The 23,149-nt window shown below is 41.8% G+C and overlaps 1 protein-coding gene across 1 annotated transcript in view; it reads right to left on the bottom strand.

Moving 5' to 3' along the window:
- The window catches only part of DNAH10 (dynein axonemal heavy chain 10), an 86,372-nt gene that overhangs the window by 56,982 nt on the left and 6,241 nt on the right, over window positions 1-23,149 (bottom strand). Inside the window, exons 5-25 of the mRNA XM_090062521.1 lie at window positions 22,954-23,069; window positions 21,997-22,228; window positions 20,830-20,987; window positions 18,079-18,309; window positions 16,831-17,021; window positions 16,157-16,355; window positions 14,817-15,011; window positions 13,992-14,162; window positions 13,066-13,242; window positions 12,534-12,710; window positions 11,584-11,753; window positions 10,629-10,780; window positions 10,042-10,206; window positions 6,831-7,038; window positions 5,655-5,811; window positions 4,028-4,504; window positions 3,572-3,730; window positions 2,190-2,306; window positions 2,006-2,108; window positions 1,608-1,786; window positions 153-364 (exon numbers count right to left, since the gene is read on the bottom strand). Of these exons, the coding sequence (XP_089918647.1) occupies window positions 153-364; window positions 1,608-1,786; window positions 2,006-2,108; window positions 2,190-2,306; window positions 3,572-3,730; window positions 4,028-4,504; window positions 5,655-5,811; window positions 6,831-7,038; window positions 10,042-10,206; window positions 10,629-10,780; window positions 11,584-11,753; window positions 12,534-12,710; window positions 13,066-13,242; window positions 13,992-14,162; window positions 14,817-15,011; window positions 16,157-16,355; window positions 16,831-17,021; window positions 18,079-18,309; window positions 20,830-20,987; window positions 21,997-22,228; window positions 22,954-23,069 (3,946 nt within the window). The remainder of the gene's footprint in view (window positions 1-152; window positions 365-1,607; window positions 1,787-2,005; window positions 2,109-2,189; window positions 2,307-3,571; window positions 3,731-4,027; window positions 4,505-5,654; window positions 5,812-6,830; window positions 7,039-10,041; window positions 10,207-10,628; window positions 10,781-11,583; window positions 11,754-12,533; window positions 12,711-13,065; window positions 13,243-13,991; window positions 14,163-14,816; window positions 15,012-16,156; window positions 16,356-16,830; window positions 17,022-18,078; window positions 18,310-20,829; window positions 20,988-21,996; window positions 22,229-22,953; window positions 23,070-23,149) is intronic.

Genomic DNA, 23,149 nt, shown 5'->3' on the forward strand with positions numbered 1-23,149 from the left:
AACTATATAAGCTTCTTAGATGGGCATCAGCTATTATGGTCCACAGCCCAAAACTGTTAGCACAGTTCCAACATCTGTCATGGAAAATTTTAACAAACAAGAATAAATAGCCTTGCTTGTACAGAAAATCCCTTACAGAAACAGAATCAAACCTTTCTCTTAAGGCTTCATTTTTCAAATCAAGCAGCAAAGGAATGGAGTCTCTGAATGCCTTCATTTTTGTCTCCAGGTGATAAGCCACAGGCATGCTGCGCACCTGCTTAGGCAGCTTGCGAAGGGCTTTAAGAAATCCTTCAATTCCCTCCTGAAGAACCTGCACATTGAGGTTTACCCAGAGGGTCTGAGACCATTCCTCTTTAGCAGCCTGGAGACAAAGGTAGTTAGAAAAAAAATCACGATGTTTCCTTTTAGCTTATCATAAGAGATACTATTTGTTGTTTCTAGGACAATAGTATTTGGAGGCCTTAGTCAGGACCAGGACACAGATGTGCACAGTATTCAACAAGCACAGGATAAAGTACAGTCCTGCTATGAAGGGTCAAGATTGAATTTAAGACCATAATGAAAAAGTGAGTGTAACAAATCATCAGAAGAAAAAGTAGAAAGAGAACATGGGAAATGGTAATACGAACATGATTTACAGTCATAATCTGATCCTTAACTTTAGGGTGTTTGACTGATTTCAAAAACAAACACAAAAAGGCTGTTTAAAAAACTAAATAAGGTCAGCAAGGGTCTGACTTGGATCTACTTATTCACAAGTAGCACACTTAATACACGGGCTACTGAAATCACCAAACTATTTAAGGAGTAATATGTTACACAGAACAACTGGAATCTGGCCTCAGCTGATCACAATATTCTTCCTGGCTTAATGACTGTAACTGAAGCACTCATGGATATACAGGCAGCCCTCGACTTACAATGTTTTGAGTTACGTTTCGTACTTACAACATTTATAAATTGACACCCTGTTTCAACTTTATGACGTCAGTTTTGACTTGCAACACTTGATCCGATGTGACACCACACCAGAGAACAAGTTAGCTGTGTCACTCATCTCTCCCTGGAGAACATCTGTCCAAACTTGTTTGGACACTTTATTTAAGAAAGCAGACGAGACTCCAGAAAAAATTGCAGCCAAGTCTCCTGAGAGGACTCCAGCCAAGAACCCTTCAAAAAGTCCAACCAAGAGCCCTTCAAAAAGTCCAGCAAAGTCACCTCAAAGAAGTCCTTCCAAATCAATATGATTGCTATTTACGATATAAATACATTAATGTAGCTATATTACTCATCTATAATTGACTGAGTACAAAATTCTGGGGTATTTTTGGTGAAAACAGGGTATCAGGCCTTGGTTCAGGAACCAGTCCCTCATTTATAACATTGTTTCTTATGTGAAAATTGGTTCTGAGTTACAACATTTCGACTTAAGACACGGTTTTCAGGAACCAATTGTGTCGTAAGTGCAAGGATTGCCTGTATATTACAGTTGTTTAACGAAGATCTACATTCTGGTTATCATAAGGATGAAAAGATCACAGCTTATTTCAATTAGACAGACTCTGGCACAATAAGAGAAAAGCTCTCGTTACATAAACACTTACCTTTTGAGACTTGTAAATTTCATAGACCTGCTTCAGACCTTTCATGTCATTCTGTGCTTTCATTAAGTCCGGGTACATTGTAATTGGCAGATTAAAAAGTTTCTCAGCATTAGCCAATTCCTGACGATTCTTCTCAAGTTTGTCCAATTCTTTATCAAAAACACCCAAAAGATCCAATCCTGCAAAAAGAAAGTTTTCCATAGACAGCTGAATAATCCATCATTTATGTATAAACCTGTATAAATTATAGTTATTCAAATGGCTCAACTGATTAGCCTGTATTTTAACAAGAAAAAATATCCTGAAGTGATGTATATTTCTATTTTACATATAATACTCCAAAGAATCAGTCTGCAGCCTACTTCAGAATGTAACTGTGCATACACAAATGTTCTTACCTTTGTCAAGGTTTTCCCCAACAGCACCAGGCCCCTCAGTAGTAAATCTACGGAAGAAGTCTGAGATCTCTTTACTGTAGTCTCCAATCTGATGCTTTGTAATCTAAAGGGTATATTGTTTGAATTAAGGGTCTCTCCTTCCATTTCCAAATGGCTTATAGACACATAAAGTTATAAAAATCACCTCTGTAAAGGTCCTTTTGATGCTTCCAAGGCTGTGATCAACTTCAGTTGCATCAAATAAAAGCCTCTCCCACTTTTCCTTAATCTTGTTAACCAGCTCACTCTCTTCTTCACTTGTCTAAAAGAGAGCAAACTACATATTCACTGAAACCAAAGGTCAGAGAGGAAACCTAACACAGTGGAAGATGAAAACTAGACAGCCAGGAAACAGGAGATCTAAGCCCCTACACACATACAAATGTAAATTATATGGGCCCAATACAGCAATTTTTACATAGGGTGAAACTGATCCAGGGTGCAAAGAATGGTCCAAGATCCTACACATTCCAAACATTTTTTTAAGAAAAAATGTTTATGTCTCAAGTCAAATCATCCATATCAATTCCAGATCCATGAGTCAGTCAAATCCATATGTGGCCCTGCTACTGGCAAGCATCCTCCACCGCCGCCTGGGGCTTCAGATGCTTCCAAATCCTCTGGCAAGCATCCTACGTTCCAGATTCCCCTTAGGGAGAATGCTGGTGACCAAGAAGAGCTAGGAAGGGAAGGGATCTCTATGCCAGCATCATGCAAGCTGGTTCAGAAGGTCATGGTGATGGCAGGCCAGGACAGGGATTATGGGATACAAGTTTCTGTGGTTCTAGATTCCCAACAGCAAGGACAGAGGAGGGGTGGCTACTTTTCCAGTCCAAAGGGCTGGTCACTCAAGTTTAATCAGGTTTTAATCTACATAACAGTACTCAAGCTGTGCAAACAGGGACACTTCTAAGAGGCAGTACAAATGACTGCATTGGGAGCACTCACATGTAGAAATTACTTACAGAAAAGTCAGGCCAGCAATTACACCTCTAGTTCTGAAATATATAAACACTATTTAAATTAAATGAATCCGAGTTAAACAAATGTATAGCAAGCCTGCAAATTTCACTATGGGTACAACAATGTGATAGTATTTCCCTTTTGATCCTGGGTTGTTGGTCATAGCCCTGTTGGTCTAAGGATGTAGGCAGGCAAGGTTCTTTGGGTAGATGTAATATTTTTTATTAAACCAACTACATAGCTGGAAAGAAGTTATTTGCAAGCTTTCGAGCACAAACACCCTTCATCAGGCATAGGGAGACTCTGGTGTTATGTGTTCTCCAAGGTAGAAAAGAAGCTAATTTACAACACGCAAGTCTATGAAAATGCAAATGAGTAGAAGTTTGGAAAACAATGGCCAGAGATGGCGGGGGGGGAAGGGAGAGAAGTTCCTGTTAATTTGATCCTTTTGATCCTGTTCATTTGAAAAACTTTTAAAAAAAATAATTATTCATTTATGTGACAGCTATTCACATATGAAACACAAGTACAAAATGTCTATAGGATCGACATAAGCTCACTCACAGGAATGTTATATACTGCAAGGGTACGGTATCTCTCCTGAATGTCTAGATATTTCAGTTCCACACACAAAGACATATCTTTGATATCTGCAATTGTGCCAAGAACAAATTTGAGATCCTCCAGAGAGTCAGGTGTTTTCCTAAGGTTCTGAGATAATGTCTATAAAAAGGAAAAAGAAGCAGCATTAATCTTCAGAAGCAGTGTTAAGAAAATAATTAAGCACAAACGTATACAGTTAAGCAAAAGTAGAGTTATTCAGGCATTAAACACAATTAAGACTTCTTATACTAAAACTGGCAATTTGTGATTTTAAAAATCCAATAATGAAAATACAGCAGTATCTCAATAATAATACGTTGTCTCTTATAAAACAGCCCATACAAGTTATGCAAATAAGGAGCCCCACTCACAGCTGATCATGCAGGATAATGATATCATATCAGAGAAATCATCTACCTCAATGTCTTCCTGCAGACTGAAGAGTTCCTCTCTGGCAGACTCATTTAGAAGTTTCCCCAGAGACATCACCCAGCCTTTGGCATTCTCCTGCACAGTGTAAGCTAATGGGCCCAGCTGAAGCCTGATGCATTGCTCATCCTTAATCAAGGGCTGTTGAGTCACTTCTTGGGCAACCTTCATGTAGAACTGCAGCTTCTCATCGAAGGTGACGCAAGCAGGTTTCCTTGCAGCAAACTTCTCCATGACGATGGCTTTATCTAATTTCCACAGTGGACGATACCTCTTCCACCGGTTGAGATACTTGGTGAGAGAAATCAGGAGCTTGTGTACGTTCTGGGTGATGAGAACAGCCTGTTCAATTATCACCGGGTTCTGAGAGAGGTCATTGAAAAAACTCAAGGTGATGGGCTCATCTTCTTCTGCATGCTGAGGTGGGCACTCAATACAAGAGCCATGCATCCACCGCACAAATTGCTGGTGTTTTCAGAGAGAGCAATGCAAAGAATTACTTAACAGAGTGAATGAAATTAGTCACAGGCATTAACTCTTAATTAGGAGATTTAGCATGAGGCTTTATCCAAATACCCAAGGCTCAATTCAGATCTGAAATATGCAGACACACACAATTTTTTAAATCAACGGCTTAGCATTTGACAAAGCTAGACATACCCTCCTAGTGAATGTAAAGGACCAAAAGATGCCAAATACATTCCCTTTGGCATCATCCTTTGGTCTCTTTTTAAGAAAACCTTTTGGGGATGTCATAACCTTAGCGCAGAGAGGCAAGTCAGTCAGGCTCAGCATGGCGAGAGGAGGAAATCTTCGGCTATGAAGCTGGGAGCAGGCTTGTCCTGAATGTATTTCCTCAGGATTACCTCAATCTTTGAGAAAGCCATGCGTAAGGGTAAATGTGCTATCTGCACATCAGTGCAAGACAAGATAGCTCCCAGAACATTTGGGTCATTTTTGGAAAGAAGCAATGTGTGCCCCACAGAAGAGCACACAATTCATTAATACAAGTAGGCCAACCAGTTGGAAACACTGTATCTTGGACTTCTCTGGCACCTATGACCAGGTTCTGAGAGAGGTCATTAAAAAAACTCAAGGTGATGGGCTCATCTTCTTCCGCACGCTGAGGTGGGCACTCAATACAGGAGCCATGCATCCACCAATCACCAAGTATCCTGGACTTCTCTGGCACCTATGATCTACTCCTAGCATTTTTTTAAGAACTAGGCAAGTAACCTCCCCTACTGCTTTAGAGGAGTTTGAAAGCTATAGACAGAACTAACTGCACACCTTCCCACCCAACTCATTTACTCAGCCAAAGGCAGAATCCTTAGTGATATTTGGATGGCATATCCTGCTGGTGTAGATTTCTTTATAGTGCTGAATAGATCCTATTGCCCAGACAAAGCTCTTAACAAGGTCTATGAGAGTTTTGCTGGAGTAAAAACTGTATAAAGTCATACTGTATCATCAGACCAATTAGTAAAAAGAGAAAGCTGCAATGAATATTTCCATCATATAAAAGCTTTGCTTTGATGTTGTAAACATCCAAATAAAGCAGGAATCACCCATTATGCCAAAAAACATTCTCTGAATAACCTTAATCAATAATCACCTTAGTGACTTCAACACATTCCCTGACACAATTAACCGTCATTTTATCAATTTCGCTGGCATTCGGCTGTAAGATTATTTCAGGAGCAGATAAAATAGTTTCTGTTTGGAACAGGGGGACAGTCCCAAGAACTGCTGCATTAAAAGCCTGCAAATTCCTGCAAAAAGTTTTTAAAAAAAGGATTAAAGACAATCATACAAGCAGTGACACACAGAAGTAGATAGCACAGACCGCAGGCACAAGGCTGACATTCCTTCAGAGATGCGAGCAGCGCTACCTGATGTCTTAAACAGGAGGCCCCTGAAGGGGGCCTTCACCTAAGAATGACAGTTGTCCAAGAATGCCAGACAGAGAAAATAATTTTGTATTCAGGGGATGACAGGACTGGACCTAGAGTGCCTAAAAATAAAAGAGATGAGAAACTGAGCTCTGGTAAACTGATTTCTGAGAGGTTCCCAGAAAGCAGGAGCAAGTGAGGCATTCTCACAGCCCACGTCAACATTGCTCTGTGATGCTTTGTCCCAGCCTTCTGGCACAAAACATTCTGTAGGGAAGACATAAGCCTGGTCCTGAGGGCAGCTAAGCCCAGCAGGTGGTCAGCTCCACAGTAACAGGCATCACTCTGGAACAAACTACAGGTGGAGCGTAAAAGGAAGGAAGTGAATCAGAAGTAGGAGGAGAGGTAGACAGAGTGATTTTACACTGAATGGTTCTGCATCCCTGCAATGGCCTCAAGTTGTCCTGTGGCACAGTCTACACTGATCTCTATCTGCCACTGAACAGGCAAGAGGTAACCTACCATCCTTTTGCCCTTATGCTAGCACTTGTGCCACTACAGGTACAAAACTGGCCTCCACAGTTCAGAGTCTGGAGATTCTGTCTATTGGTTTTAAAAATAAAATGCCTGCCAGAATACAAGCTACTCACAGTGTAGAGATTATCTTAACCCTTGTTCTGCCACAGGCATAATAATATCCATTCACTCAGAATTAGGGTTCTTGTCCCATTGGCTATAAAGCTAACAGTGCCATGTTTCAAGCACAGCATCATTTAGGTGCTTTATGTGAAACTGTATGTATAGACTGAATACTAGTATGTATGGTTTTAACAAATGGTTTGGCAAAAAAACCCACAGATTCAAGACCATCAAGCCTTTAAAGCAAACTCTAGACTTACTTCAGAATTAACTGTGTCAAAGTATGATAAATTTTATTTTCCCAGTATGCATAATAGGAAGCTAGTTTTGCAGATCTGCCAGTGTTTGTATTGACAATTAGACCTTCCACTTTTGTCAGCAATGGTCCAATGGCAGCATACTTTCTAACCATGTATTCCAGATCTTTTACTCTCTCATGTTTAATATGCTCAAAGAATTCCTTCACTCCTGTAAAAGATTATGTTATTATCATTATTTAATAGTCATAAAGTATCAAGAAAATAACAATTGGCTTGGATTTATTTTAACAACCTTATTTCATAGATTTCATAGACATTAGGGCTGGAAGGGACCTCGGAAGATCATGGAGTCCAGCCCCCTGCCCAAAGGGCAGGAAGTCAGCTGGGGTCATAGGATCCCAGCAAGATAAGCATCCAGCTTGCTCTTGAAGGTGTTCAATGTAGGTGCTTGAACCACCTCCAATGGCAAGCTATTCCAGACCTTGGGGGCTCAGACAGTAAAGAAATTCTTCCTTATGTCCAGCCTAAAATGGTCTCGCAGTAGTTTATGACCGTTCGACCTCGTCATCCCTTGGGGCACTCTGGTGAACAAACGTTCCCCCAGATCCTAGTGGTCACCCCTGATAGAACTTATGGGTGGCCATCAGATCACCCCTGAGCCTGTGCTTTTCCAGGCTAAAGAGCCCCATGGCTGTCGTCCAATGTTGCCCTTGCTTTTCCTCCGGCTCCCCACATATGTGAAAAAGGACTTTTTATTGTCCTTGATGCTTGAAGCTAGTTGGAGTTCAGTTGCAGCCTTGGCTTTCCTGGTTTGCTCCCTGCAGGACCAGACCAGTGCAGAATAATGCAATGATGTGGACATTGGAGTCACAAGTGGACTGGCCAAGTTTGCCGATGACACCAAACTCTGGGGCAAAGCATCCACACCAGAAAACAGGTGGGTGATCCAGGCTGACCTGGACAGGCTCAGCAAATGGGCGGACGAGAACCTGATGATTTTTAACACTGAAAAACGAAAGGTTCTCCACCTTAAATCATAGAATCATAGAATCAATGAGTCGGAAGGGACCTAGACAGATCATCTAGTCCGACTCCCTGCCACGGGCAGGAAGGAGCACTGAGGGTGGCAGGGGTCATAAGACCCTAGCCAGGTGCCTATCCAGTCTCCTCTTGAAGATTTCAGAGGGAAGGTGAGAGCACCACCTCTCTGGGAAGCCCATTCCAGGCTCTGGCCACCCTTACAGTGAAGCAGTTCTTCCTAATATCTAACCTAAACCTATCCTCCCTCAGCTTGTGGCCATTGTTCCTGGTGACTCCAAGGGGGGCCCTGGTGAACAGACTTTCCCTGAGTCCCTGCTGGTGGCCCCGATAAGGTTGTAAGCAGCCACAAGATCCCCCCTCAGTCTCCTCTTGCGAAGACTGAAGAGATTCAGGTCCCTCAGCCTCTCCTCATAGGGCTGGATACGGAGGCACTCAACCATACAAGTGGCCCTCCTCTGGACCCTCTCCAGGTTCTCCATGTCCTTGAAGTGCGGTGCCCAGAACTGGACACAGTACCCTAGCAGCGGCCTGACCAGCGCCACATAGAGGGGGAGCAAGACTTCTCTGGACCTGTTAGTGATGGGAAGAAAAACCTGCAGCATCCTTATAGGCTCGGCAGTGCTACGCTGGCTAGCACTACAGAAGAAAGAGACTTGGGGGTCATCATTGACCACAAGATGAACATGAGCCTGCAACATGATGCTGCGGCTAGTAAAGCGACCAAAACGCTGGCTTGGATCCCTAGATGCTTCTCAAGCAAATCCCAGGACGTCATTCTCCCCTTGTACCTGGCTTTGGTGAGGCCACAGCCAGAGTACTGCGTCCAGTTTTGGGCTCCACAATTCAAAAAGGATGTGGAGAAGCTTGAGAGAGTCCAGAGAAGAGCCATGCGCATGATCAGAGGTCAGGAAAACAGACCTTACAATGACAGGCTGAAAGCCATGGGGCTCTTTAGCCTGGAAAAGCGCAGGCTCGGGGTGATCTGATGGCCACCTATAAGTTTATCAGGGGTCACCACCAGGATCTGGGGGAACGTTTGTTCACCAGAGCGTCCCAAGGGATGATGAGGTTGAACGGTTATAAACTACTGCAAGACCGTTTCAGGCTGGACATAAGGAAGAATTTCTTTACTGTCCGAGCCCCCAAGGTCTGGAATAGCTTGCCATCGGAGGTGGTTCAAGCACCTACATTGAACACCTTCAAGAGTAAGCTGGATGCTTATCTTGCTGGGATCCTATGACCCCAGCTGAATTCCTGCCCTTTGGGCAGGGGGCTGGACTCCATGATCTTCTGAGGTCCCTTCCGGCCCTAATGTCTATGAAATCTATGAAATCATTAATAAAGATGTTGAACAATATGAGTCCAAGGACAGAGCCTTAGGGGACTCCACTGGTCACAGGGCACCATGACAACTGAACAGGGCATTATGACGATTGACGATTTATTCACTTTTCTCCAAAAATTAGCGATCAAAAACTGGGGTGCATGTCTTACATGGAGAGGCTGATTTGGAGAAATTGGGTTAAAAGAAAAATCTTTCTTTTCTACCTTCCCAAAACAAGCATGTGTTTGTGATTAAATATGGTACCTTGATCTTCCACATTATTCAAGAATATTCTCCATTATTATTCAGGACTTGTAGAGTCAGATACTTAAAATTTGACCAAGATAACAAATCAAGAGGCATAATGGAATGGTTGACCTCCACCAGTTACATTCGTGATAGAGAAACCCGCTGTGAATCATTGAATTTTCCATATGGGTTAAGAAGCAATTCTAGCCATGCTCTTCATGATGGCAAAAGATGATCAGCTTAGCTGCACAAGCTGGCAGCTGACAATATATGTGGGGGAGTGCAGCTCCACGGAACCCTCCTATAGAGATGAACATGGGGGAGCTCAGGAGGAAATCAAAGACAAGTATGTAGGTGACCAGAAGCTTAGAAGACATGGAATCTATTCTAAGCAGATCTCCATGTCTGCCTCACCAACACAACCAGCTGAGGGTACTGAAATTAACCTTATGCTCTCTTCATTATACTGTGGGATGGTGGCCTACTTAACCTTGGGAACTATTAAATATCATGTTTCCTTAGCAATGAGAAAAAAGCATCACTTCAATAAGATACAACACAGAGCCTAGAAAAGAAAATATAAAATGTACAACCTACCAGGAAGTTCATCAGCATTTTTCTGGAGTGGTGATTTAAATAGATTTGTAGATTCAATTAATAAAAGCTTGTTATTTATGTCATCAGCATTCTTATGAACCTGATGTACCAACGATTCAAACTTCCCAATGGCTTGCGTGCACCGAATAACATAGTCACCAATACCTTGAAAAAAAAGCGCATTGCTTACTTTCTCTTTCTTTATCAAACTGTTCACCCCCATATTACTAATGCTGTCTAAAACAATGATGTTGGTAATGCTGTACCCCTTCCTTCTGAGATCAACAAGGTTACTTCCTTTTGATCATGCGCTGGAGTTCAAATTCTATATTCACTGAAGACTTTCACAGCTTTCACTGGGCACTGGGCCAGGCCAGTGGACCAAGCCATATATTCACACCATAAAAACCCATATTCCTCAACTGGGGCTAACACAACTCAATTAATTACAACCCTGATATCCAGCTGTATTCCTTTCCACTCTGCTTTAGATAGAAACAAAGTGCTGACATCAGACATGGTAACAGAAGTATATAGTGTGGAAAACGTTCCATTTTGAGCTCATTTTAAAATACCAAGTAAGTTACCTAATGAATTCCAGTTGAGTCTCTTGTATCCTGATCTAAATACTCTCCAGAGCTCTTGAATGTGATCACCAAGAAGCTGGGTTTCTGCTTCATTCAATGTTCCCATTAATATGTGGTAGTGATCCAGCATAGTCTTCATTCCATTGATGTGTCTATAGAGAATTACAAGCATAGTGTAACCTTTGGTATTGAAGATTTCAGCCTAGACTGAAAACCTGATTGTCAGCCAATTAGCTTGAGGCTTGAAGATATGAAGTCTGCTCAAAGTTAACTATTCAGTGGTCTGAACAAAGACTCTGAGTGTATTACCATTCATTCATTATTTCTTTACTCCTCAGCAACACATAAGATGGACTGATATTTTAACAGGCTTTGAACACTGCCCTAATCCAATTCCTACTAAAATCAAGACAGATTCTCACTGACTTCAGTAGAACATGGTTTGGACCCTCTGACTGAAACCCAAAAAAGGAATTTAAGATAAACTTAACTTAAAGCATGTGCCTGAGAACTATGAGTAAGGCAGTCTAGAAAATCCCACTTTTTGCATCTTTATTCGCCTAAATTTGTTTGAAAATCTGGCCCCGTGCAGTTTGCTCAAGGTCACACAGAGAGCTGGGGTGGAGTCAAGCACTGAGCCAAGATCTTCTAAATGGATATGATGCCTGAGAAATGTTACAATTTATAGCAATAAAATGTACCATTTCTTTGGCTTCCTTGGGGGTTTTGATGTATTGTTTTGCTTCCTTGATGTAGCTCTGTACCAAGAGAATGCAGACAGTGCCAGAGGAACGATTACCTGTGCCAACTGGGTATTAACAATTTGTTCAAGAAAATTCACTACTGAGTGAATGGTCTCATATTTCAAATGTCTGAGGACACCAGGGACCACTCCTGCTCCAAGTGAAATCAATAGTTGTACAAACTTTAACTTGAATGCAAGCAGGTTCCTTACTTAAGAAATTTGTCTTCCTGCAAAGCAACATTCCTTGCTATTTCAGGCACTGGGAACCCCAGCTGCTCCATGTATTTCGTTTCATTGATAACCTCTTGGAGTTTGGGAGAAAAATTCACTGAAAAACGGATGAACTTCTCTCCCAATTTGAGTTCTTCTGGAACTGGGCTCTACAGGAGAGAAAGAGCAGAAGAAGAAAGAAGGGGAAGCATCAGATGCTTAAAAAGCGAAGGAAATACAACTTTCAAACAGTAGAACAAACTGTTCTGCCTCAACCATATAGTTGGCCTGACTTTCAGGTCCCAGCAGAAGAAATGCTTTTAAGACTGGCTGTGATACTCAGCACTTTATGAAGAAACATTTCAACAGTGAGATGGATTAAACTGCTTTATGGCTCACTACAAACAAGGTAGAACATGGTAGACTCTCTGTCACATGGAACTATCTATAGCTGAGTGAATAAAGATTTCTAAATGCGCTGAGGTCGGTCCCAAAGTCAGACCAGATCCTTCTACTTCTTACTTCTATGGTTGTGTGAACTAACCTGATGGATTCATTCTGACCCTTTCACAAAGGGAAATTTTGCCATTACATTACATACAAATAGTAAAAGAATAAGAATTGCAGAGATGAGACTGCTGGAAACTGTGGTCTGTAGTTACTCTCCAAACAACTTCATCTCTTCAGCAAGGCACAACCAGAAACCATGGCACAAAACACACCAGAGTTCATGCATCTCCCAGGCCATCCAACAACTGTAATGAATATGACTGCAGGTATTTCATGCAGGACCCAAAACAATTCTGTGTTCAGAAGAACTGACATTTCCCCTTCATAGCAAAGGTCCTATTTTTAAGAAACCACTTGAAGAAAACCTCATCTGAGAGAAATATGGCTATAAATCAGGCCCAAAGTACAAAGGACTGATAAACAACTTTTCTTCCCCTTACCTGCTCAGAGGTGTCTGGATTACTTTGAATTATGGCTCCAGAAGGAAGGACTTTAACAAGCAAGGTCTTTTTCAGTAGTATTGGGAGTGTCTGTTCTGTCCAGTCTCTCCATTGGTCATATTTCAGATCTTCATATTCTTTCATTCTTTTAGCTACTCCCAGGTATTTTTGTTTTACCTGTAAGCAAGAATTCAAGTTAAGTTCATCTTGCTCCTTAAAAAAAGAGCTGACATTCCCTTGTCTGAAAGTAACTACTTAAAGTGGTTTTCTAGTCCTCCTTATATTCAGAGAGCAAGTACATTCTGTGGTTAATGCAGGAAACTGAGAATCCAGACTCCTGAGCTCTACTGCCATTTCAGTGACTACGTTCTCATGTTTGGGCAAAACACAATCCGTCTAAGTCTCAATTTCCCTACGTATAACATGGATATATATTTACATATACTATGTACTGTGACTTTAATCTCTCTCAAGCATTCGAATGTCACTGATAATTCCTAACTCTATTTAAACATCAGTAAAGTCAACATACTTCTTTTCCACGCTCACTAGCCAGCAACTCCTCTACTTCATGAAACCGAACAATAGTGCGCTTGATACGGTAAAAAAGAGATCGTGCCCAATATATCGCACCAGCCATAGGAGGATGATTTTTGTACAAAGGTGGATTACTGACGTTTTGGATAAAGATGTCATTAACGATGTCAAGCTGAAAAAAAACCCCAAAAATTGTGAGAAGTTGTCAGAAGCATCGTATTTCCCCTCTCCACTATTACCACTTAATATGATACACAGGAAACAGTTCAACTGCTAATTCCAGCAACAGAACAAAAACAATTCATTATTTTATTTCCATGGACTCTTTCTTTTGCATTAATCACAGTATACAGAGAATCTGATGCAAGCAGAGCATCAAAAGGAAACGGTGTCCAATACTGGGCACATCCATCACTGAACCAATCAAGACCAATAGCTGAAAGTAGAGGAGAGAAAACTGAGCCCATTGTCCCAATCTCCCACAAGTACTGCTTTCCATTAGGATCATGAACTGTCATCCAGCACAGGGATACTCAAAACTCCAGGAGAAAGAATTTTCATACTGCTTCACTGGTTATGGAACATTGTGGATATTACACCTACAAGAAACAACCATGCCAAAGCCAACCTCATTCAGAACCAAATGCACACTCGATCTTGTTGACCCAGCAGATTCATCCCCATAGGTAGAGACACATAAAGATGCCTGTAAATCAATCCCACTATTTCTTCTACAGGCTGGGAAGAAAGAAAATGTGACTGTTGTGGTTATTTCTAAATATCTGAAGGGCTCTCAGATGTGTGGTGAAAAGGGCTACAGAAGAGCCCAGGCACATAAATAGGGAGTGACTGTTCAGGGAGGGAGACTTCAGCTTGGCAGAGAACTTCTTGTGCTCCTTAAGAAATTCTTAAGTGAAATACCTCTTTACAATACTGATCAAGAATATCATTGAATTTCATCATCATCTGCTTATTGATGGCATCTCGAGAGCGGATGTGTTTAAAATTTAAGAGCATGTCGAATGCAGCTTCCGCTGACCGAAGAGTCTTAAAGGATTCATCAATAAAGCTCTTAGCCTCTTTTTCAATAACCTAGACATGGGAAAATGTAGTCAAGAAATTCAATTGCTTATGAAATAACCTTGTGGAGACAGCAAGAAGAAATGTGGAAAAAAACAATTTACTTTCTACTGAAGAATTTGTTAGTCTTTATTTGAATCTGTAAATGATATTTTTAACCATCTGATTCTGCCTCGGTGGCCGACATGACATGAGTTTGCTCTCAGTCCAGTTACCTACATCACAAGAAGCATAATAACAACTGGTCCTTTTCTTGGCATCCTCACCTGAGACATAAGGAACTAAACAAGCCTGCGAGAGAAAAGTTTAAGTTCTAGTCTTCAGGTCACAACTAAGAAAAGTTAGCATGTGAGAGTCTAGAAGGCACATTCTGCCACTGATCATGCTATATATCTGTTCTGCCAATAAATCAAATAGCTTCAGTCTCCATGACTGTGTCCTATCCAACATTTCAACTACATAAAAAATAAAAATAAAAAACAACAAAAAACCTGGCTTCCATCCAAAATTCTGAACCAAAATATGTGACTATTTTCATCTAATTTTTACTTTACTAGTTTAATTTCTACTTAGCAGACTTTCATTCATTTAAAATCAAATTTTGATTTTCTAGAAGGCAGATATATTCTAGTTATAGAAATACTCAGCATGGGATGTGCTACTTACCAGAACTTCTGCTTTAAACTGTTCCATAACAAATTTCCACTGCGATGAACACTTGATGTTAAAAGGGTCAAAAGTCAATACTTCCATAGGACTAATCAGACCATCAACCCTTCGCAGTACATCATCAATACGCTTTGGATCACCAGTAACAGCCTTCAGTTCTGAACCAAATATATTGTAAAATTCTTCAATAACCTGTTTATTCAGAAGTACATACAAGAAGGTATTATTTTTAAATGTTTTTGTCTGTCAAAGCAACACTTTTGGTTCTCTTTTTACAATGCCCTTTAAACTTATTTATATTTTGCTTATTATTATAAAAGAGTCAAAGAACTCAATATAAAAAACCTCTATGGGTGCATCTAGACAAGCACAGAGGTGTGGTATATGGCACCACAAACCCATCTGCGATGCCACACACTGCACATGCAGGCATTCCCCCCACACTGCTGCTTTGCAACTCAGGAGGGGAGTTGACCAAGGAAATCCCAGGGTCATAAAAAACCACATACAAAAAACGGAGGATGGCACACGTGGTGGAAGCATGCAACACACAAAACCAGAGCCTGGCCAGCTGGAGCCACACACCCTACAGGTCCAACATTGTAGATTTTACTCAGCCAACATTGTCATTCATGCCAAGTGAAGTTTTGCAAGTATAAGATCTGGAATATCTGACATATATTTCCTGCTGAATATGCATTCATCCACAAACTTCTATTTAAGCATGTCATAACATAAAAAAAAAATCTATCCATTCTTAAAAATTATCCTGAACTTAATAAACTGACCATCATGAGCCAAATTTTCTAAAATACCGTACCATGGAAAATTCCCAGAGGTTCAGTGAATACCTTATCAGAAAACTAAGTATATTTATGGATATTTAATATAAAAAGTTAAATGTATAAAACATGATTGTGTTAAATATGTTTGTAGTTAACAGCTGTACAAAACTATTAGTTATCTTTTTTAGACCAGAGCCCTGATTCTGAGATGTAAGTACACTTAACTGTACACACAAGCAGTTCCACTGACTTCAGCAAGATTGCTCACATGTCTAAAGCTATGTACATGCATACAGTTTTGCAAGATTTTATCCTCATATTTTATAACTGCTTCACTATTGATTTCTAATAATTTGTTCTTAAAATAACTATGCTGACTCTTTAAATGCATTACAAAGAATCTACCAGATAAGCCCAAGGGAACATTTCTTAAAAGCTTTTAATATTTAATTTTATTGAGAAAATAAAATGCAGAGCAAAAGAGTCACTCAGGTAGAGGAAATACATACAGTCCCTTCTAGGTAATAACTATCTATTTTGCTATTCAGCTACCTGCAAAATATCATACAGATCTTGACAGATTGAAGCCATATAATCTGTTTTTTCAAATAGACGTTTTCGGTCAAATTCCCATCGTTGATCTCTTCCTGAGGCTTCAATTTGGGCACGAATATCAAAATACACTATTTTCCACATTTCAAGGGTCCTTTTGGCTTTTGTCATTTTGTTTTTTGCAGCAGCTCTATCTTCTCTATTAACCAAAACAAAGCTATTAGAATATCAACAAGAAACTTTCAAGTTCTAAAAGGGACTATAGTAGCTTAGTCCAATAATTTCTTTTGTTCATCTAAAAACTAGCCAGAACTTAATGTGCAATATGGTCAAAAACATGGTATGAATGTGGTTTTGGAAAAGTCCAAAAGAAAGAAAGATTTCAGAGATGATTCTGGTAGCACTTATTTTGTTTTTTGTATCACAACTGAAGTTACTACCAATTTATAACAGATTTACAAAAGAGAAGCAGACCCATGCCTCTAGAGCTGCTTTAGTAATACAAGAAAGTATATGTAATAAATACCTCAATTTTCTCTTTAAATTTGCTATCTGTCACAAGGGCTAATGAAAGTAACTAAAACATACCTGGTGACGTTGGCACTTTATCACACTTCTTGTAGGAAAACAAATGTCACCAATAATCCCAACTTAGACAAGACTCTGCTACTTACTTAAACAAAGTGCGTAAATCAACAACTTTGCAGACCCTTGCTGAAATTTCCCATGCAATGCGTTCCATGAGGGGGATCATTCGTTCATCTTTGTTATAATGCCGTGAGATGATCCACACCATTCTCAGTGCATTCATCAGCGGACGAATTGTTTCCAAGACAACATTAAATCCATTGCCATGTGTCAAGTTCTATTAAACGAATGATAATTGCTGTGAATAAGACTGCCATAGACAGATACACATACTATAAACTGAACACTTGGACTCAGTAGATTCTGAGACTAACAAACATATGGATGGAGCTAAGTGGCCATGTTAGCTTGAAGTGAGGCAGAAAACAGCAGTGGCACCTTACGGACTAATTCAGAGAGGCATAAGCTATTGTAAGTAACAGCTTACTCTATCAGATGATATGAATAGACCTGCAGGGAGCAGGGGTCCTAAACAGAAATCAGCTACTAACCATCAAGCAAACACAAACATCGGTGACTCTAACGTGAATCCTGTGTTTACAAGTCTGCAGTACTGAGGCTGTCACTGTCTTATCAAAATTCCAGTTTCTATTAAAGGCTACCAAAGCCTGATACCTACTTGTCCAAATCTGCCTTTGGATCTTTGACTGAGTTCCCATTTCTCTTAACACGAGACCTTAAATGAATCCAGCAACAGGACCTGGCCTTCAAATCAGAAATCTACGTTGCCTGATGATGGCCCAAAGCTGTGACACCAGTCAGGGCTGCCCAACTGAGCAGCTAAAGCCTTGAGCTTAAGGCCACTTTCAGATACAATGAACAGACAACTCCAACCACAGCCAATTGCAAAACGGAGGTTTGGAGCAGCCTGCATTCCCTCAGGGTCTAGAGGGCAAATATATAAATGAGAGCTGACATGCAGTAGCTGATATGGCCAAGATTTCAAATCCTGATCCAACTCTCAGCATCAACCAGAGCTGAATCAAGCATTAATGCAGCAAAAATATATTAGGTTATAAAGGTTAGGAGCCACTTATCTACAAAACAGAATCCACTTCCTTTGTTATTGCTTGGATGGCGACTATCAACACTGCACTTAGGGAAAGAAGCTAAATAAGCATTTGCTTTAAATATAAGCAAATAATGCAGTATTGTTATTACTGATTAAAAGATGAGAAAAAGATAAAAACCACCGGCCTTTGTTTCATTAATAGAAGAACGGGATTGAATCAAACACTGGCATCTCTTTCCAAAGTATCATTAGATAGATATACCTTCAAATGGCGCTCCAGAGTTGAAAGAAACCTAACATTATCCGCAGCTTCTACATGGTGTTTGTTAAGTTCATTTAGGACTAACTGCAAGTTTTCATTAAGTCCAGATTCAGCTTCTTTCAGTATGGCCAAGACTTTTTTCACTAATGGCAGCTTTATTTGTTCATGGAGAGCACTTAAAGTTGCATTTCTTTCACGCCACAGGTCAATTTCTGCTAGTGGGCCGTTTCCCTGCAGATGGCAACAATCAGGACAAGATATTTGAACTCTCCAGGCAACAGAGAGAAAATTATGACCAAGATGGCATTTGTTAAACCTTTTGTTTCAATATCCTCAGAGAATTAAACAAGGTTGCTTACATGGAAGTACTTCTACATAATACAGCCATGAGAACTTTCTGAAATACACAGCAGTCTCCTAAGAAGAAATATTTACCAATACAGGCTCCAAGTGTAAAATACACCCCACATAATCAGACTTCTAAAGTCAGTTGGGTTCATGCAGACAGGGGGCTACAGCCACAATTTTGCAACTGTTGATGCACATAAGTAATTTAATGTACATGAATAGGCCCATTGCTTGTAATCCCTAAAGTTATCTTTATGTATAATGGTGTGCACAATTAAATTTTACAATGGGAATTTTTTTAATATTGATGATGTTTCCAGGGAAAAATTAGTGCTACACTAAAATGGAATATCCCTGTCATTTTTACTATTATTTACAGTTATCGTTTTGACTTCACTCATTGTGGGATGAGCAAATAATGGTGCATCTGAAAATGCAGAATTCATTATCCAAGTTTGTGTTTACAAAGACTCAAAATATATGTCCAAGATAAGGATTTCATTTACATTTTTCTGTAATATATATATACAGAAAATGATTTAAAATCTGTCAAATGATTAAAAATTGTGATTGTGATTAGCAGCGCAGTTAAAAAAATTAGTCACAATTAATTACAATTTAGCTGGGCACAGCTAAAAACTCACAATTATGCACAGAAAAACTCAAAATTATGCAAAATTAGGCAGGTACTTTGGTTGGGGGGGGGGGTTGGAGCCCTGGAAAGAGAGGCTGCCCACAGGGGTATCTGGAGCCTGGGAGGGAGGGGCCCCCCACATGCCCTGGCAGGATGCCCAATCTAACCACGGTCTCTGCAGAGCTGCCCTGGGCCCAGGGCACATGCCCCACCTGAGCACAGTCCCAGCACCAGAGGGCTCATCCTGCCCTTGCCCTAGCAGCAGCAGTTGTGGGCAGCCCAGGCTAGGGGCAGCTACTCCAGCCCTGGCCCTGGCCCCGGGTCCAAATTTCCCCAGTTACTTGCTCATCAGGTACCAGCCCCGGGCTGCCTTCCCCAGACCCCTGGTGCTGCCAGCCCAGCTGCTCAGGGCCCTGGATTGGGATTGTGGACAGGTGTGTCCTTCTGCCTTCCTGCTGCAGCCACCTGGAGCCCACGTCCTGCTGGGACCTGCACAGAGCCGCTCTGGCTTAGGCTCAGGGGGGCTTGGGACTGCCTTGGAAGTCTGGCATGAGCTGCCTCCAAGCCCAGGGGTCCCCATGCATCCCCATACCAGGCCCCCAGGGAGTGGTGGCAACAGAGGCAGCTGATGCCAGCAGGCGGGGGTGGAATTCCTGCAGAGCTACCTCCTGCAGCCCCTGCCTGTGCCACGCCACACACCCAGCTCCATCCCAGAACTGACAGAGCCCAGGCTGTGCCCAGCACTGCCAGCACCACCGCCACCAAGCAGGACAGTTGCCACTCTCCTCCCCATGCTGCCTGGGCTCCTGCTCGGGTCCAGCACGTCCAGTGGCTCCATGAGGGTCCTGGCAGGAGCCCGAGTGGCGCAGGGAGGAAGGTGGTGGTGGCTCTGGGCGTGGCTCAGGCTCTGTCAGCACTGGGCTGGATGTGCTACACATCACAGGCCGAGGGATGCAGGAGGTGGCTCTGTGGGAATCCTGCCCCCACCCACTGGCAGCAGCTGCCTCCATGGAGCCACAGGGAGCAGAGCCATGATCACCACTGCTCCCCAGGGACCCAGAATGGGGATCCACAAGGACCTGTGAGCCCAGGGGCAGCTTGTGCCAGAGCTCCCAGGTGTTCCCAACCCACCCTGAGCCCAAGCTGTGGGGCCCAAGGCAACCCCATACCACCTTCCTTGAAGGTGCCAGCCCAGCTGCTCGGGGCCCTGGAAGACAGTTCTGCATGGGTGCGCCAGCTAGTCCGACACTAACTGCCTCGTGCCCCAGACAGCCCCTCCACAGCACACTGAGACGGGTCAGAGCAGGCCCAGGCTGACAGGCTGATGTCTGGGGGCCCGTGCCCAGGCTTAACATGCTGCAGTCCTGAGGACAGGTCCAAAAGCTGCCTGACTTTATTGCTATGTGCTAATTGTATGTGTAGATGTGAGCAATGAGTTCTAATTGCATCAGCAAACTGAAACCACAAAACTCACTTTACAGAAATAACCAAACAGAGCAATGTCAGTTGAAGACAACTTTTCATAATTGGGGACGATGTGCACTGACACCTTGAAAGTGAGTGGTTTTATACTCCAGTACTCAGGAACCATGGAGTTCTTTCACTACCTTTGGTTTGTTTTATATTAATTAACACATGGAAATCTGACCCCTTGGGCAATCAATTATGTTAAGAAATTAAAACTGAATGCAGGCTGGTCTTGGGAAAAAAAGTTTCAGTACACTGCAGAACTGTCTTCTATAGTACTCTGAGGTTATTAGCCGTGTTACCTGTGGGACTTTCTTCAGCTGTTCTTCAACAGCTGTTGATATTAATGTTAGCCAGGTCATTGCACAGTGTTCCAGTTTTTCAACTACTTCTGCATTTGCAGCAAGTTCATCCACCTCTGCATCTAGATTTATAGTGGGCATCTCCAGTTTAATCTCTCCTGTTGAAAGCAAATGCAACAAAAATAGCCATTTTATTTTCACTACCTTCTTTTTCTTCTCATTCCATCATGTATGATGATAGCTGGCATGGCTGCTGCTCACACCATCAGTAACTTGGACCAAAAATTACCAACTGTCTCAGAATTATTAACACTACGATGCCTTGAAAACAATTTTTAAAAACACTCATGTGTCAGGACTGAACCCAAAGTCTTCACATTATCCCCCAACTACCTACCAGGGTATTTACAGTTTCATTTACGGCTTCACATATTTACAGCTTCCTCTAAGGCATCTGGAGCTGGCCACTGCCAGAAATGGGACACTGGCCTAGACAGCCCAAAGGTCTGATATCATCTGGCAATTCATATGTTCTCCTCTCCATTTCCCCCATTCCATTTGATTGCTGGAAAGCAAGCGAGGTTTGTTGGTGCTCTCTGCCCACCCTTATACTCCTGGCAATTTGAAAGGATTTTCATGACAGATCTGGTCCATTTGCCCCATGCTGTTCCAAATGTCTTAAGCCAGGGGTTTTCAACTTTTTTTAATGAGTGTATCCCTTCTGGTGGGTACCCCTCATGAACTGCAGCTGGCTGATGTGCTGGGGGGGGGGGGGGGGTCCCCAGCAGCCAGTTGACGAGCAAGGGAGGGAGGTCCCCCGGTGGCGGCACACGGTGACAGTGTGCAACAGCAGGAGGTACCTACCGGCGGCAGCATGCAGTAACATGCTTCCCGAGTACCCCCGCTTGTCCACACCGTTGCCGCTGCGTAACACCTGGGGCCTTCCCAAGTACCCCCAGTTGAAAACCCCTGACTTAAGCAACACACAATGCTCTCATCACCATAAAAGAAAAACACTGATCAACCTTGGAATCTTTCCAGGAGCTACTTGCAATTCCAGAACCAGAAGTTGAGCATGCCTATTCAGGGATGAATTTCTTTCCACCGTCGCACACTGTAAAATCAAAGTAAGAGTCTGTGGAGGCTAGGGTAAAGAGAAATACTTGCCTTCAATCTGTTGTATTGTCCGTTGAATGTGGCTTAGAAATTTTTGCATGTTCATTAAGAACTCATTCCTCATTATCTGAAAACTCTGAGATACTGCTAGGTGCTCTTCCTTTTTTCCAGACAGGTCAGCCTCAGTTAAATTCTTGTGTTCCATGTCTGCCTTCTCAGTGTCTGGAGTAAAGGCAGATGACTCAGCTTCAAACTGATTATGGGACAAAGCAGGCAAGAAAACCTGAAATGCAGACATGTGATATACAGGATGTTATTGATAACTGTAAAAGATCAACAACCAGCCCCAGCGTTAACTGTACAGTGAACAAACCTTGGAAGTTCTGATCTACCACAGATGGAAAAGGAATCTTACAAAAAATATGCGCCCATATAAATAAGTACAAGCATAAGAGGATAAGGCAAGCGTATAGAAAAAAATGGGGAAGGCCACAGCAAAAACTAAGATACGGCTAACTGGGATGATGATGGGGATGTTCCTTGCCTTGAGAAAGGGGTTGGCTAGGTGACTTCCTGAGGTCTTTTCCAGTCCTATTTTTCTATGATTCTTTTGTTTCTTTTTGTCTCATTTTTTTATGTGTTTTTTTTCTTTATCTTTTTTCAGTTATGAGGAATAATACCCCCATTGTGAATTCATGCTCTTTCATCATTCCTTACTTGAAAGCTTCCTTCACTCTCAACTTCCTCTCATATACAAAATAAAGGCTTTTTATTATGTCCCCAAAATTCTCTCACACTGGAACCATACTATCCAGTTATGGCTCCTGCCAGATCCCTTCACAAAATCCTGAAAGGAAATCCCAATTAAACATTTCATATGTACTCGGTATTGGAGAACCCGATTAGCATCTACTATACCCTGACAACTTGGTCAGCAGAATACTAAATGGATGAGCCTCTAATAAAAACACCAGAAGAGTCCATACACAAAAACAGCAATACCTATACCTGTGCAAAAACGTTTTTTAGCATCAAGAGAGTGTGCCCATTCAGTAGGCCAAACTCTAGCATTTCAGGCAGAACTTCATTAGCTTCAGTTATGTCATTAGGTTCAGTTATTGTTTCTAGACAGAAAAACAAATAATTAGGGTAAAATCAATTATTTGGTACAGAAATCAGCAATGAAAGCTCATGGAGGTGATGC

This window comes from Crocodylus siamensis, chromosome 9 (genome assembly GCF_052110815.1).
Source record: "Crocodylus siamensis isolate JL-2025a chromosome 9, ASM5211081v1, whole genome shotgun sequence".
NCBI classification, from domain to species: domain Eukaryota; kingdom Metazoa; phylum Chordata; order Crocodylia; family Crocodylidae; genus Crocodylus; species Crocodylus siamensis.